Source organism: Salmo salar, chromosome 18 (assembly GCF_965601325.2).
Source record: "Salmo salar chromosome 18, fSalSal1, whole genome shotgun sequence".
NCBI classification, from domain to species: domain Eukaryota; kingdom Metazoa; phylum Chordata; class Actinopteri; order Salmoniformes; family Salmonidae; genus Salmo; species Salmo salar.
In genome coordinates, this window is record NC_138308.1 from 39,757,488 (window position 1) to 39,774,710 (window position 17,223).

General features: G+C 42.4%; 1 protein-coding gene across 2 annotated transcripts; it reads left to right on the forward strand.

Moving 5' to 3' along the window:
- The first annotated feature begins 302 nt into the window (after positions 1 to 302).
- Positions 303 to 16,121, forward strand: LOC123738507 (carbohydrate sulfotransferase 3). Of its 2 annotated transcripts, none has more exons than XM_045713450.2 (4): positions 303 to 812; positions 12,175 to 12,412; positions 12,809 to 12,988; positions 13,491 to 16,121. In XM_045713450.2, the coding sequence occupies exons 2-4, from the start codon at positions 12,333 to 12,335 to the stop codon at positions 14,566 to 14,568; spliced, it is 1,338 nt and encodes a 445-aa protein (XP_045569406.2). In that variant the 5' UTR covers positions 303 to 812; positions 12,175 to 12,332; the 3' UTR covers positions 14,569 to 16,121. The 2 variants fall into 2 exon arrangements, with proteins under 2 accessions (XP_045569406.2, XP_082821090.1); XM_082964964.1 differs by lacking the exon at positions 303 to 812 and adding an exon at positions 4,184 to 4,285.
- Positions 16,122 to 17,223: the final 1,102 nt, after the last annotated feature.

Genomic DNA, 17,223 nt, shown 5'->3' on the forward strand with positions numbered 1-17,223 from the left:
TTAGGATAGCATCTTTCAGTTTCAACTTGCTTATGTATCTTTGGAAATCTTTTTTTTTTTAATGGGCCATTGCACATTTACGTTGATAAAGAAATACATATGTTTACTGTGAGTGTAATGTTTACTGTCATTTCTGATTGTTTATTTAACTTTTATCTATTTCACTTGCTTTGGCAATGTAAACATATGTTTATCATGCCAATAAAGCCCTCTGAATTGAATTGAGAGAGGGAAAGATGGAGAGAGGGAGGCGAAAGCGAGCGAGACAGAGAAAGTGGCCCTCTATATTCGGCTATGTAAAAACAACGATGGGTGAGGGGCCAACCTCTTCACATGTGACTACAGTGACCATTTTTGGAGGAAGAGCGGCACACTCGGTCACGGTTGGAGTTCTTGCCCTTTCGTTGGGATTAGAGATGTAAAATAATAATTATTCAACCGTTAATGCGTTTTTTGTTTGTTACATATATCTTCCCCAGTTTATTTCATCTCATTGTTGATCGGATTTTTCCAACTTTATTTTTCGTGTGGACATTTTGAGATACTTTTTTTTTTATTTCGAAACTTTTATTTCGAAAATGTCAAAGTTTGCTCGCGTGTTTTTGTAGCCTACCTTCGTCTATGGAATCATCTTGGGGATATTAGAAGTAGCCTAACGGACATGGAGGAGTTGATCAACTTTTTCCCACACAAGGTGCCTTTTGTTCGTGAATAAGGCAGCGTGCTTTTGGAAGACTAGACCATGAGGGAACCCATCGAGCGCACAACTGTCGATTAGGCGACTGGTTGCTTGAGAGCGTCAAAATACAAAGGTAAGGAATGCTCCGTTTTAAACCAATTTCTTATTTATAAGTGGTTTTTAAAAAAAAATAAGTTGTTGCTTTAGTGTTTTCATTATTTAAAAAAAAGTGTTTGCTACTTTTCATTATTTGACAACAAATAACATGGCATGGTCTATTGATGATTTATTGATGAAGTATTCCTACTTTATTACTAGCCTATTGACTAATTACTGTATGAGGACATCCTGCTGTATAAATTATGTACTGTATCCAGTGTGGATGACTAGACAATATTTGTGCTGTATCTCACCTGATAGCCCTTGGCTATTGATTTCTAAAGACCAAACACTATATTTTACTGGCTGGGCATACCTGCATGAGCTGGAAGGACCACCAATGGATGAGGGCTTCTAGGGTATCAAACAACCCACAGTGATATGATACCAGCCCTGCCCTCTGCCAATGTGCCAGCCTGTCAGGATCCAATACAGCCTGGTGCGGCAGGTAGCCTAGTGGTTAGAGGTGGGCCAGTGGCCGCAAGGTTGCTGGTTTGAATCCCTGGTCAGATGGGACAAATCTTTCTAGAAGTGAGCTGGCAACCGGAAGGTTGCTGGTGTCAAATCCTAGATGCATTACCTGCTGTTGTGTTCTTGACCAAGGCACTTAACCCCTCTCAACAACAGCTCCCGGGCACCCAGTGTGGCAGCCCCAGCACCGCTCCAAAACCTGTACATGTATGTGTATCTTTCGGAGGGGTTGGTTAAAAGCAGAAGTAACATTTCAGTTGGACCTTGTGTGCAATTGACCAATAAAGTAATCTTGATCTTAATCTTAGCCTGGTCCCAGATCTGTTTGTACTTTCTTGGCCATAGGGTTTGGCAAGACAACACAAACAGATCTGAGTCCAGGCTAGATCCATTACAGAGTACCACTGAATGGCTCTCTGTAAATATGAGACAACCTGCCATAGGGGCATGGGGCACAGCAATGGGCCACAGCCTCTACTTTATCATGCACGTAGACTAGAGTATCATGCTTTAAATAGCCCTGTGTAATTACAGTATTACAGTATGTTAAGCTAAACGTATGTTGATAGGGTAAGGCAAAAAAAGCAAAACCTGAAGTGAAGTTATGTTGCTATACGTCTGTGGTACCTATGGTAGCCTAATATACCTGCAATGGTAAACTGTTAATTACTTTGTCAAGGTAAGGTAAAAAAAAAAAAAAACAGCTGATAGCTTCTATTCTGAAATTATTCAAGATTTCACTTGATACACTGCTTTGCACCGCCAGAACAGGTGAAAATAAAACCATATGTTCTTCAAGCTTCGCTGACTGTATTAATTGAAATTTCACACAGAGAAATGGTTACAAATGTGATTGTCATGCTGGCTCTTCTATCTTCAGTCCCCTTTCATTAAAAAAAGAAAAGAAAAGAAACAATCATATTTGAGCCTTTAAGAAGAAGGCATCCATTAAAAGCATTTGTAACATGCTGATAAATGGGGAGATGGTGGTTCCTTCATGAGCTGATCATCAAACGTGTCATACGCCTCAGTGGGTTGTGAATGTTTCGATGGCAGCTCTGTAAAGATGAGCTCTTTCTGACACCACGCTTCTATGGGATAATAAGCTCAGATAATTGGTGTGTACTGGCTTACATTATAAATCATGAATCCATTTGAAAGAAAATCCTATTTTGTAGATGTTCTTTTGATGGTTTTCACAGTAATCTATGATCCCGAGTGGCTCATCGGTCTAAGGCACTGCATCTCAGTGGAAGAGGTGTCACTACAGTCCCTGGTTCAAATCCAGGCTGTATCACATCCAGCTAGGATTGGGAGTCCCATAGGGTGGCTCACAATTGGCCCAGCGTTGTACGGGTTTGTCCAGGGGTTGGCTCTCATTGTAAATAAGAATTTGTTTTTAACTGACTTGCCTTGTTAAATAAAGGTTACATTTTAAAAAAAGCTATTAGCTTATGCTATGGGACTTAGCGACAATGTTGTACATGTAGTGTAGTACAGTTTTCACTGAAGGTAAAAATACAACATGTTAGAGAACAACCATTGGACCCAACACAGTTACATGGTGTTATTGAACTATGACAAAAATCACCCGTATGACAAATAACAAATGAACCAATCTTCATCCAGCTATGGGCAATTGTTAAGCAATGGTCAGGAAGCTCTCAATGCATTTCCCTTCTCATTTCCCCTGGCATGTCTCCCATTGGCTGTGGTCTGTGGCTATATGATGATAGCCTGTCTCCCATTGGCTGTGGTCTGTGGCTATATGATGATGGCATGTCTCCCATTGGCTGTGGTCTGTGGTTATATGATGATGGCATGTCTCCCATTGGCTGTGGTCTATGGCTATATGATGATGCCATGTCTCCCATTGGCTGTGGTCTGTGGCTATATGATGATAGCATGTCTCCCATTGGTTGTGGTCTATGGCTATAGGATGATGGCATGTCTCTTATTGGCTGTGGTCTGTGGCTATATAATGCTGAGTACCTCTCATGCATGCACTCAAATGTCCCCCTCGATTAGTCTTTCCATGATTCCTCGTGTCCTCTTCCTTCTGAAACAGCATTGGAGGAAAAGATCCAAGGTCCATCCCTTCTGACCTAATCCTCCAATATGTTTTGAGGAGAAAGGACGCAGGGAATTGAGAAAGGACGTGCAAGTGACTCTGGGGCTGGTTGGCATTTATTGAGATGATTCATGTATTGGAGGCAGCTCTACAGAGTGGTCACTAGCTGGCACAGCCACAAAGTCATCCAATCTGATTTTAAACCTAACCTTAACCACTCTGCTAACCCTAATTCCTAACCCTTACCATAAATTTACAATATAGATAATTTTGGCTTTGCAGCTGGCCAATCTAGCGGAACCGTCTCAGTTCTGCCTCCAGGTCAAGACTATTGACAATAAACGTCAACCTGCGACCAACAATTTTTTTTACATGAAAATATAACCTTTATTTACCTAGACAGGTCAGTTAAGAACTCACCCACTATACCCTACTGGGTGGACCTATACCCACCCATGGCTGTGCCCCTGCCCAGAGACTTGAAATCCATAGATAATTTTTTTAAATTGAACTAGGCAAGTCAATTAAGAACTAATTCTTATTTACAATGACGGCCAAACCCAGATAACGCTGGGCCAATTGTGCGTTGCCCTGTGGGACTCCCAATCACAGCCAGATGTGATACAGCCTGGATTTGAACCAGGGACTGTAGTGATGCCTCTTGCACTGGGATGCAGTGCCTTAGTCCACCGCGCCACTCGGGAGCCGAAAAAGATCACAATACTGTGATCTCAGGCAAGACGTTTTTTTTACAGTCTGAACTCTGTGAGAGACCTTTGTGTCTGTGTCTTGCGGGCAGATGCTGTAAGACGGAGATGGGCAGAGGGAGATTTCCTCTCTGGGGAAAACACAGACTCAGTGTACTCCAAGTCCAACTTGTGATTACCAACTAGTCCACGTCAACAGTGAGTGCCGGGTCTAGGTCCAATTCAAAACTTTTACTCTAAGTCCTATAACTCATTCACTTTTTGAGAGAATTTCACAGGATTTGTCTAATCATTTTGGGAGTTAAGATTTGCAGTCTTTTGGACAGGCTACAGTAGCAGCCTGAGGCAGACAGAGGTTGCAACAGGGTGTTAGAACTCAGCCTTCATAGCACCAAAAAATAGATAGGAAATCTGAGGCATCATGGGAATTCAGAAGACAGAAAGGGGAGAACATCAGGGATACTGGGATTTTGGATGAATACATGGATACCATTTTTATGCCTCTGCATCCAGTATAAAATAAGTTATAAGTAGTTTCGCAAGCCAATGCTAACTAGCGATGGCACAAAGGAAGTTAGAGGTAGTTTCGCAAGCTAATGCTAACTAGCGATGGCACCATGACTGGAAGTCTATGATATCTACTAGCATGTTAGCAGTTACCATAGACTTCCAGTCATTGCACTAACGCTAGTTAGCAATTGCGTTAACACTAGTTAGCAACTTCCTTCAAACTGCACACAGAGACGTAAAAATGGTATCCACGAGTTCCTCGGACTCCGGGAAGGTAGATAAGAGTGCTTCATTGCCAAAATCTTGAAGTATCCTTTTAAGTGTGATTTACTCTTAACAACCAGTCATCTGCAATCAGGCTTTGGACTTGTTAGTCTTTCTTCATTTCCATATACTTACATGGTTGATACAGTGTAGAGTACATTTGTTTGACATTTTAGTCATTTAGCAGAGGCTCTTATCCAGAGCAACTTACAGTTCATCTTAAGGTAGCTGGGTGAGACAACCACATATCACGGTCATAGTATAGTACAGTGTGTTACATGACACAGCACAAAACCTAATGTCAAAGGCTATAGTGTCAGAGTGAAAATGTCTAAAATACACCAAGGCTGCAGTGTATTTGGGTCAGGAGTTACAACACGAGCTTCATCCTCAGCTTTAATGGGAGCTGCCGTCTCTCTGGGGCTGTGTCCCAGTGTATAGTGCACTGCTTTCTCTGATCTGATCTGAAAAAAATACCAATTAGTGGAAAAAAGATCAGAATTGGGCTGCCTGTCTAAACGCAGCCAGGGTCAAGTGAAAACGAGTCAGTTGTTGTGTTTGAAGCAGTTTGTATGAATCTGAGTGGTTGCATACAGTACATGTTAAATGGTTACGAGACAGAGATAATGAGACTCTTGCTGTAATCAAAGGGAAGGTACTACTGAAGGCCTCCGTATTCAGGAGGCAGCTTAAAGCAGAAGTGTGTCACCATCCAGGCCCTGGAGAAGGCACAGTTACGCCGAAACGTTGGTGATTTACCTAATAAATTACACAGAGTTTATATATACGTAAAGTGTGACTCTCTTTATTTCCATAGCTTATAGTTTATTCGCCGTTAGTCAGCACCTCTACATAAAATAATTTTCTCTGGGTGTGCACCAGCTCATGTTTTTATTCATTTACGAGTATGACTATTCTGCTGTGAATCAAAAATACACGCTCTAAGTTCTCTCAATGTTGTCACGTTACCAAGACATTCCTAAGCTTGTAGAAAGTTTTGTACGTTTGTAGAAAGAGATTCGCAAGTTAAAAAAATGTGAGTTCTGAGGGAAGGACCTTTTACTCCTGGCCAATCAGTTCCTTCTGCCAAAACCATAGCTGCCTAATCATTGGCTGGATTCTTCCATCAATCAGATGGTTAACAAAAAAATATAGACGTTTTCCCCTCACATCTAAAACTGCCTGATAAAGCTAGCCAGTTGATAGTAAAGCTAGGATGAACGTCAGAGGCCAGCTAGCTAACACAATATCAGCTGTCAATGCTATGGCTTGTCTGGAGTTTGTCTGAAATGTACATTGTATTTCACAAGATAAACAAACTACTGCCTTGCCTTTACACCACATTTTTTTATGTACACAGATAAAAGAGACGATTACCTTCAAGTAGAACGTTTTGGTTGTGTTTACCTCATCCTCTCTAGCTGATGTGGTTAGCTACTTCCTGAGATTTGATTGATGAAACAATCCAGCCAATAGTTAGGCAGCTATAGTTTTGGCAGAGGGAACTGATTGCTCAGGAGCAGTGGTGTAAAGTACTTAAGTAAAAAATACTTGAAAGTACTACTTAAGTAGTTTTTTGGGGTATCTGTACTTTACTTTACTATTTTATATTTTTTACAACTTTTACTTTTAATTCACTACCTTCCTAAAGAAAATTTTCCCTGACACCCATTTTCCCTGACACCCAAAAGTACTCATTACATTTTGAATGCTTAGCAGGACAATAAAAATAGTCTAATTCACACACATCCCTGGTGAACATCCCTGGTCATCCCTACAGTCTCTTATCTGGTGGACTCAATAAACACATCCTTTGTTTGTAAAGGATGTCTGGGTGTTGGAGCGTGCCCCTGGCCATCCTTACATGTAAATGTAAAAAATCTATAATTTTATATTGTTGCCGTCTGGTTTGCTTAATATTAGGAACTTGAAATGATTTATACTTTTACTTTTGATACTTAAATATATTTTCTCAATGACATTTACTTTTGATACTTAAGAATATTTAAAACCAAATACTTTTAGACTTTTACTCAAGTAGTATTTTACTGGGTGACTCACTTTTACTCAAGTCATTTTCTATTAAGGTATCTTTATTTTTACTCATTTATGAAAATTGGGGACTTTTTCCACCACTGGTCTGAAGTAAAAGGTCCTGTCCTCAGAGCTGCTCAAATCAAAACATTTTTATTTGCGAATCTCTTTCTACAAACTTACAAACTTTCTACAAGCTTATTACTGCTGCTTTTACTTTTGTGTTTACTTTTGTGTTTATTTAACCTTTATTGAACTAGTCAAGTCAGCTAAGAACAAGTTCTTATTTACAATGACGGCCTGCCCCGGCCAATCCCTAACCCGGACGACACTGGGCCAATTATGCGCCGCCCTGCGGGACTCCCAATCACGGCCGGTTGTGATACAGCCTGGAATCAAAACAGGGTCTGTAATGACACCTCTAGTACTGAGATGCAGTGCCTTAGACCGCTGCGCCACTCGGGAGTCCCTACTTAATGATCACGGCCTTTTACTGTAGCTGCTGCCAGGGGGACCTCATAAACAGACGTTTCCACAATTATGTGGCCCCAATGGCTCCTTGTTCCCTATATAGGGCACCTCTTTAGGGCTCTGGTCAGAAGCCGTGCACTATGTAGAGAATTGAGTGCCATTTAGAACACAGTATTAATGATCACAGGTTACTATAGCAACCATTAGAGGGACCTAATAAACTGACCTTTTCACACACACACAGATGTGCCTTTTGAAACACTTATTAACATACAGTATACATGTTTTAGCCAGCTATACGATTCAAATCAGATGGTTTACAAGTTCTGCCTCATGTTTATACACTTTTCTTGATATCGATATTAGATAGACATTTGAATAGAAATAGACCATAGTGTTATAGGCCTACAGCTGGTTTGTCACAACACCATGGTAGTTGTGGTGGCAGACACATAGACAACGGGTTAACCTGTCTCTTTTCATTGAATGGGCCATTATATCAAACCGGTTCAATAATGATGTAAATTTTCACCTCAATCATCACCTCAATCAATGTAGTAGTTGTTACTGTGGGTGAATAGCCACAGTCTCTCGTCATGTAAGATACCCTTTGTAATGGCAGGCAGTGAGTTTAAAGGGGCAATCTGGAATTGGAACATCCATGTATTTTTATTTTTAGGAATGATATAATAGCCATTGATATTTGAAGAATATAACTTAATTTAAGAGTGGTTACATTTCTCCAGCCACATCCTTCAGTTGTTTACAGAAAAAAAGAGTGGTGGGTTGACCGCTTTGGTTTAGTTTAAATCCCAGATTGCCCATTTCATCTTGGATCATTAGACAGGGATTAAAGCCAAGCTGACATTATCCCAACAGTAACATTATAGTAATCCTTCAGCAGAATGGGCAGGATATCCCTAAATAGGCCTCATTACATCCGTCTTTGTCTTCAATGGATAGACTCTACTCACTGTGCAAGCCAGGTACAGCTAGGGATGCATCCCAAATGGGACCCTAATTCCTTACAATGGGCCCTGGTCAAAAGTAGTGCACTATAACGGGAATAGTGGTCAAAAGTAGTGCACTATAAAGGGAAAAGTGGTAAAAAGTAGTGCACTATAAAGGGAATAGGGGTCAATAGTAGTGCACTATAAAGGGAATAGGGGGTCATTTGGGACCGATACCAGGTTTCATATCCTGCTGCAGTTCTGCTTGCTCACACTCTCACAGTCTCATAATGGATACAATTTATGGCCCTGTGACAAGCAGGTTTTCCCCCTCAATTTCTGTTTACTTTTTGCCTCTGTGCTGTTTCCCATATTTCCCCCTGTTCAAAGGTAACTGTTTTACTGCAGTGTTAGGTCACTGCTTAGGTGCTCAGTCTGGGAGCTCTCTGTTGGAATAATGAAAGCCCTTCTTCACTATTCATAGCACCTCCGTCACTCGGTCGCGTCAAGAACATTCTCAAGCCGCCCTCTGCCGGCGGCACCATAGTGGTGCCTTAAGGATCTCTACAGATCGGTGGCCCATCCTCGGGACAGTTGAGCTAATGTGTGCTAATGTGATTAGTATGGCGTTGTTAGTAACAAGAAAATTTCCCAGGACATAGACATATCTGATATTGGCTGAAAGCTTAAATTCTTGTTAATCTAACTGCACTGTTTACACAATTTACAGTAGCTATTATAGTGAAATAATACCATGCTATTGTTTGAGGAGAGTGCACAGTTATGAACTTGAAAAGTTATCAATAAACCAATTCGGCACATTTGGGCGGTCTTGATACAACATTTTGAGCAGATACACAATGGTTCATTGGATCAGTCTAAAACTTTGCCCGTGCGCTACTGCCATCTAGTGGCCACAATCTAAATTGCGCTTGGCCTGGAATAATACATTATGGCCCTTCTCTTGCATTTCAAAGATGATGGTACTTTGTTTTATCTTTTACCAGATCTAATGTGTTATATTCTCTCCTACATTCAGTTCACATTTCCACAACCTTCAAAGTGTTTCCTTTTAAATGGTATCAAGAATATGCATTTCCTTGCTTCAGGTCCTGAACTACAGGCACTTAGATTTGGGTATGTAATTTTAAGCAAACATTTTTAAAAGGGGCGGATCCTTTTAAAGTGGTGATAAGCCCGGTCATTCTGGACGGAGGGTAAATACTATTTAGTCTAAATTACACTATAATGCCTGGAAATGCGATGAAATTGTTAAAGTAGTCAAATATTTAGCAGGAAATATCTTTGCCAGCATTTTCATGTTGTCAAATTTACTTTAGACAGATGTCAATGTTGTCATTAGCTAGCAAAGTTCTTAAAGAGTAGCTGGCAATGCTGACGTTAGCTAGCTAAAATCCAGTGGCCTCCCCTCAATCTTAGCTAGATAGCTAACGTTATATTGCATCTAATGTTAATCTGGCGACATCAAAATTATGACGAAAGGTTGTCCTACTAATTATTTGCCTCCTTTTGAATGTCATAGTATTTACAAGCCACTGTAATGCACTTTTGATTAAATCTTCATCAGTGCTCATTGACGATGCATTGAGTAGAATGCTCAGTCCAAAACAAACGTACAAAACAATATTGTGATGAAATCAACAACCAATGAATAGCCTGGTCCCAGATCTGTTTGTATTAACTTGTGAACTCCTACCTCCATCATTGAATAAATGATTAGGAGTTGGTAAGACAGCACCAACAGATCTGAGACCAGGCTACAGTACGTCTTCACCAGACAGTGGTTTGTTCCCTGCTGGACATGTCACTGAGTGCTCTTGCGTCTTCTCTTAAAATACCTCATTGAGTGCTGACATAAAGGAGCAGCTGGTGGATTGGGTACCTTGGTGACATACATTACATGGCCAACAGTATGTGGATTAGGCTATTTCAGCCACACCTGTCGCTGACAGGTGTATAAACTCGAGCACACAACCATGCAATCTCCATAGACAAACATTGACCCATACTGAAGAGCTCAGTGACTTTCTGCCCTGCTAGAGCAGCCCCGGTAAACTGTAAGCGCTGTTATTGTGAAGTGGAAATGTGTAGGAGCAACAACGTCTGTTTCAGTATAACAATGCCCCCGTGCACAGAGCGAAGCCCATACAGAAATTGTTTGTCGATGATTTTGGAATGAGATGTTCAACGAGCAGGGGTAAACATACCTTTGGCCATGTAATGTTTGACAGTATTGGTTGCATTCAAAGCCTAGATATTTTGTTCCTCTGTATGGGTCATGTTACAACACATTTTGATGCTATTATCGCCATGTAGATGCAATATGATCAACCTATATTAAATATTATTGTAATAGATTTGAGACAGCGCGATTGAGAGACAGATAGAGAGGCTCAGTCTGAGCAAACATTGTTTTATCTCTAGAGGGACACCAGCTTTCAACACTAGCATTGTGGGTGGGTTCTTGAAATCCCCCTGTAGCCCTAAAGAAAACACAGGCAGACCCAAGGGAAGTAGCAGATTAAATTCCCCCTGTGAAACCACTCTGACGCTTTCTATTCTTACACCACTGTGATATGAAATGATATTATCGTCTCCGAAAATGGGTCCTACACCAATTGACGGGAAGCTAGCATGACCCATAAACACAGCTATTAAACTCCCACCTCAAACCACCAACATGCTGACTTAGCGACAAGGCACTGATTCATCTACACCAGGCTATACTATAGCATACTGTATGTAGAACCTGTTATACTTTCTCCTCCATTTGACTGGATATCAACAGATTAGTTTTCAGAAGATTTCATCTAACACAACTATACTATAACAATTTATGTAAACTTTACTATAACAATTTAAATCATCTATACTATTACAATTTACGTAATCTCTACTATGACTATAACAGTTGAAGTCCTCTATACTATAACAGTTGAAGTCCTCTATACTGTAACAGTTGAAGTCCTCTATACTATAACAGTTGAAGTCCTCTATACTATAACAGTTGAAGTCCTCTATACTATAACAGTTGAAGTCCTCTATACTATAACAGTTGAAGTCCTCTATACTGTAACAGTTGAAGTCCTCTATACTGTAACAGTTGAAGTCCTCTATACTATAACAGTTGAAGTCCTCTATACTATAACAGTTGAAGTCCTCTATACTATAACAGTTGAAGTCCTCTATACTGTAACAGTTGAAGTCCTCTATACTATAACAGTTGAAGTCCTCTATACTATAACAGTTGAAGTCCTCTATACTATAACAGTTGAAGTCCTCTATACTATAACAGTTGAAGTCCTCTATACTATAACAGTTGAAGTCCTCTATACTGTAACAGTTGAAGTCCTCTATACTGTAACAGTTGAAGTCCTCTATACTGTAACAGTTGAAGTCCTCTATACTGTAACAGTTGAAGTCCTCTATACTGTAACAGTTGAAGTCCTCTATACTGTAACAGTTGAAGTCCTCTATACTATAACAGTTGAAGTCCTCTATACTGTAACAGTTGAAGTCCTCTATACTGTAACAGTTGAAGTCCTCTATACTGTAACAGTTGAAGTCCTCTATACTGTAACAGTTGAAGTCCTCTATACTATAACAGTTGAAGTCCTCTATACTATAACAGTTGAAGTCCTCTATACTATAACAGTTGAAGTCCTCTATACTGTAACAGTTGAAGTCCTCTATACTATAACAGTTGAAGTCCTCTATTCTATAACAGTTGAAGTCCTCTATACTGTAACAGTGGAAGTCCTTTAAGGTTTGTGTTCTTGTTTACAGTACTGTAGCGTGAAAGTGTGACAGTTTATTAATGCTAATTTCATTTTGCAGAATGAAGCAGCCGTCTATACGATGGAAAATACAACAACGAACAACTGGAGAACTCTTTGAATAGGCAGCGGGAGTCTGGAGGAGAGAAGAAGATTGGCAGAAGCTATTAAGAAGACATTCCGTGACAGCAGCAGATCCCGGCACAGCTACATCACAGAATGAGGATGAAATACACAATCTCCCTTGTCTTCATTGTGGCACTGGTCATCATTGAGAAGGAAAACAACATTATCTCACGGTAAACCTAAGCCCATCTCCATGATAAACAGAGAGTGTGTGTGTGTGTCTGTGTGTGTGTGTCTGTGTGTCTGTGTGTGTGCGTGCGTGCGGGAGTGCGTGTGTGTGTGTATGCATTAGGCCTGTCTGTTGTACTGATCTCCCTCAGATTGGAACAGGCTCACCTTTATTCAGAGTGGTGTGTTTGTGACATCCGTTTCAGCTACTCACAAAGCGGTATCAAGTGTCATGCTGTGTTTTCCAAGTAGTCTGATTGGATGAAGTAGTCATGTTGTCAAGATTTCAATTGCGTAGATTGTTTACTTACTTGAATTGATTTCACTGTCTGTGGATAAGATGGTCTTATCTTGTAAAACTATAAAACTTGTTGTTTAACACTGCCAACCCTGTCTTCTAGGGTTTCAGACAAGCTCACCCCAAAGCAGACCCCCCAGACACCCCTCCAGCCCAGTAACTCTGCCCCAGCCTCAGCCCTGGGTCTCCTGAAGTTTAATGGCTCCTCCTTCACTACCCTGAGCAAACTGGACCCTGCATTCACCATCATGAAGAGACGCCTGGAGAACTACACCGAGCAGAGGTCTGTGTGTTTAGCATGATATACTATTTATCATACAATAAGACAAACAGTCTGGCCTTAATGGCTACATGTACTCCTAAATCTACATCCTGTACAGCCAGGAGAGGACTGGCCATCCCTCAGAGCCTGGTTCCTCTCTAGGTTTCTTTCTAGGTTCCTGCCTTCCAGGGAGTTTTTCCTACACAATGTGCTTCTGCCTCTGCATTGCTTCTTCTTTTTAGGCTGGGTATCTGTAAAGCACTTAGTGACAACTGCTGATACAAAAAGGCATTTATAAAATATATGTGATTGATTAATTGATACTACAGTACCTATAATTCTGTGTGTAACTTATCATGTTTGATCTCAGTAAAGACATTCCTGAAGCTAGCATAATGGTGTCCCCAATCCTGATCAGTATTTGTATGTGTGATGTCCAAGTGGTTTGGAATAACGTTTAAAAGACATATCCGATCTGATTGACATTGGACAATAAAGTTTTGTATTTTGTACTGTATTGTAGGTCAGAGGTCATAGGGTCAGCAGGAAACAGAAAGCACATCCTCCTATTGGCCACTACGCGGACAGGCTCCTCCTTCGTGGGCGAGTTCTTCAACCAGCAGGGAGACAACATGTTCTACCTGTTCGAGCCGCTGTGGCACGTCGAGAGGTCGCTGACGTTAGAGAGCGGCGGGACCAACGCCACAGCCGCCGCCCGGGCCTACCGGGAAGTCCTCCAGGGGCTCTTCCTGTGTGACTTCACCCCTCTGGAGAGCTTTATTGACCCACTTCCTGTAGACCACGTTACCTCAGCCCTGTTCAGGAGAGAATCTAGCAGCTCTCTCTGTGAGGAGTCCGTCTGTAGCCCGTTCGTTAAGAAAGTCTTTGAACGCTACCATTGCCGGACCAGGAACTGTGGTCCCCTCAACCTGACCATGGCGTCCGAGTCATGCCAGCAGAAGGAGCACAGGGCCATTAAATCCGTCCGGGTGCGTCAGCTGGAGACCCTGAGACCCCTCGCTGAGGACCCTCGTCTGGATATCAAGTTCATCCAGCTGGTGAGGGACCCCAGGGCGGTTCTGGCCTCCCGCATGGTGGCCTTCTCCGCCAAGTACAACAACTGGAAGAAGTGGGCCGTGGACGGAGACGTGCCCATTGACGACGACGAGGTGAGGAAGCTGAAAGGGAACTGCGACAATATCAGGATGTCTGCGGAGGTTGGCCTGAGGCAGCCGTCGTGGCTGAGGCGGAGGTACATGCTAGTACGGTACGAGGATATCGCTAGATTCCCTATGAGGAAGGCAGCGGAGATGTACAAGTTTACCGGGATCCCGTTCACTCCTCAGGTGAAAGACTGGGTGTTAAAGAACACCCAGGCTTCCAATGAGGCTAGTGGAGTGTATTCAACACAGAAGAACTCCTCCGAGCAAGTAGAGAAATGGAGGTTCAGCATACCGTACAAACTAGCCCAGGTGGTGCAGAGGGTTTGTGGACCCACGATGAAACTGTTTGGGTACAGGTTTGTGAACAGTGAGGCCATGCTGACGGACAAGTCTATCAGTTTGATCGAAGAAAAGATTTTCATACAAAACTTTTCATAGACATTTTATAGTAACTCTGAACTCTGCTCATCAGACAAAGTGGACAAACAGATACGATTATGAAGTGATAGTTGTGAGGATATTTATTGGGGACTGTACTAGTATACCACAGAGTAATGTATAAGACCCTTTATAGATATATATTAAATGATAACATGTTACACTCCAGGGTGTAGAAGGAAATACACATTTTTGTGTGTAATAACAATAAATGAATACAAAAACGAGTACTACCTTTTAACTTTTTACAGGGACATTTAACAAAAGAAAACCCTTGTTATATGAGTACTACATGGTAGAAAATCCTTGTTATATGAGTAATACGGTGGTAGAAAACAATTGTTATATGAGTACTACATGGTAGAAAAGTTGTTTGTTATGCACCTTTGCCACCTTCTCTCCCCAACTAATTCAAGCTTTTTAAATCTGGTTGTAGGGTGGCCAAGCTTGAGTCCTTGAACAGTTTCCCTGTTGAAGTGTATTTTTGTTCTGTCAAGCAAGCCACGGGTTAATAACAGTAGCTGATTTTGAACTGAGCTGTAGACAAGGGAGTTAAATGAATGGCTTGCTCTGTGTGTGTGGATAGCAAGATACTAGCAGGACATTCCAATGTTTTGGTCTTGTATTTTCTATAGCGTTTACCTATAAAGAAGGGATGTTCTTTCATGTTAATTTAATATATTATTTTATTTGTATTGAGATTGAGAGATTATGGCTATGGCTTTTGCACATGCTACATAGATGGATAGTTTTATCCTCGCTAACTGATGGGACCCCTTACTTCCAGACCTGGGTTCAAATAGTAGTAGAAATCTTTCATACGGTTTTAGCATTTGCCAGGAGTGCCATATGGGTGGGGTTTGCTGTTTTGAGATTATTGTATTGGTTAATAACACCAGCTAAAGTATTTGAAATGATTTTGAATACTATTTGAACCCAGGTCTGCTTCATGAACACATCGGCTAGGTGAGTGAGTATCTGTACATGCATGTTACTGTTTTAGTTTTAATTGGCTGTTAGTGCTTCACGTCGTGGAAGTCGATGGTGAGCGTAGCGACTCATTCTGTAAAAACAGATGTCTTCAGTGGTCCTGTATGTACAGACATTGTGTATCCCAAAAGGCACCCTGTTCTCCATAATGCACCATAGGGAATAGACACATACATTCCTCCTGCAGCTGGTTTGCAGAATTGCGTGAGGTTTATCAGCAGCTTTCTGTCCTTTGACACAAGTCTCCTGGCTGGTGATGATGGACGAGAAGAGGACCAGGGGACTAAAAGACTGGGTGTACATTCCAAATGGCATCCTATTCCGTATATAGTGCACTATTTTTGACCACTACCCCATAGGGCTCTGGTCAAAGGTAGTGCACTATGTAGGGAATAGGTTGCCCTTTGGGAGGCATTATGGTTTTGTCTATATGTATGCCTATGCCTTTTCTCATTCTGGTGTTAAGTTAAATCCTTTGCTTTTCTTTTCTGTGGAATTCACTATTGTTGTGTGTGGTTGTTTGGCCTTTTACTGTACAAGTAAATTGAATACTGACAAGTCTACTTTTGTTGTTTCCTTGTTTTGCTGTCAGATGTATTTTAAACTGTAAGGTGACATTTCTTCAAATATATCTTCTATGTGTTGATTTGCTTATTCATATGGAGAAATCTCAAACGGATTTGAAGCAAACTAGCCACGAACACTGGAGACATTCATTAATCCCAGAGCTGGGCTCTCCAACCCGGTTCCTGGCCAGAGCTGGGCTCTCCAACCCTGTTCCTGGCCAGAGCTGGGCTCTCCAACCCTGTTCCTGGCCAGAGCTGGGCTCTCCAACCCGGTTCCTGGCCAGAGCTGGGCTCTCCAACCCTGTTACTTGCCAGAGCTGGGCTCTCCAACCCTGTTCCTGGCCAGAGCTGGGCTCTCCAACCCTGTTCCTGGCCAGAGCTGGGCTCTCCAACCCTGTTCCTGGCCAGAGCTGGGCTCTCCAACCCTGTTACTTGCCAGAGCTGGGCTCTCCAACCCTGTTCCTGGCCAGAGCTGGGCTCTCCAACCCTGTTACTTGCCAGAGCTGGGCTCTCCAACCCTGTTCCTGGCCAGAGCTGGGCTCTCCAACCCTGTTACTTGCCAGAGCTGGGCTCTCCAACCCTGTTCCTGGCCAGAGCTGGGCTCTCCAACCCTGTTACTTGCCAGAGCTGGGCTCTCCAACCCTGTTCCTGGCCAGAGCTGGGCTCTCCAACCCTGTTACTTGCCAGAGCTGGGCTCTCCAACCCTGTTACTTGCCAGAGCTGGGCTCTCCAACCCTGTTCCTGGCCAGAGCTGGGCTCTCCAACCCTGTTACTTGCCAGAGCTGGGCTCTCCAACCCTGTTCCTGGCCAGAGCTGGGCTCTCCAACCCTGTTACTGGCCAGAGCTGGGCTCTCCAACCCTGTTCCTTGCCAGAGCAGGGCTCTCCAACCCTGTTCCTTGCCAGAGCAGGGCTCTCCAACCCTGTTCCTGGCCAGAGCTGGGCTCTCCAACCCGGTTCCTGGCCAGAGCTGGGCTCTCCAACCCTGTTACTTGCCAGAGCTGGGCTCTCCAACCCTGTTCCTGGCCAGAGCTGGGCTCTCCAACCCTGTTCCTGGAGAGCTACCGTCCTGTAGGTTTTCACTCCAACCCTAATGTAGCA

What these genes read in the sequence shown, in the direction of transcription:
- LOC123738507 (XM_045713450.2), top strand. Translation starts at nt 12,333, where the DNA reads ATGAGGATGAAATACACAATCTCCCTTGTCTTCATTGTGGCACTGGTC. An exon ending in GAAAACAACATTATCTCACG is followed by an intron (nt 12,413 to 12,808) that starts GTAAACCTAAGC and finishes CCTGTCTTCTAG; the next exon opens with GGTTTCAGACAAGCTCACCC. An exon ending in GAGAACTACACCGAGCAGAG is followed by an intron (nt 12,989 to 13,490) that starts GTCTGTGTGTTT and finishes ACTGTATTGTAG; the next exon opens with GTCAGAGGTCATAGGGTCAG.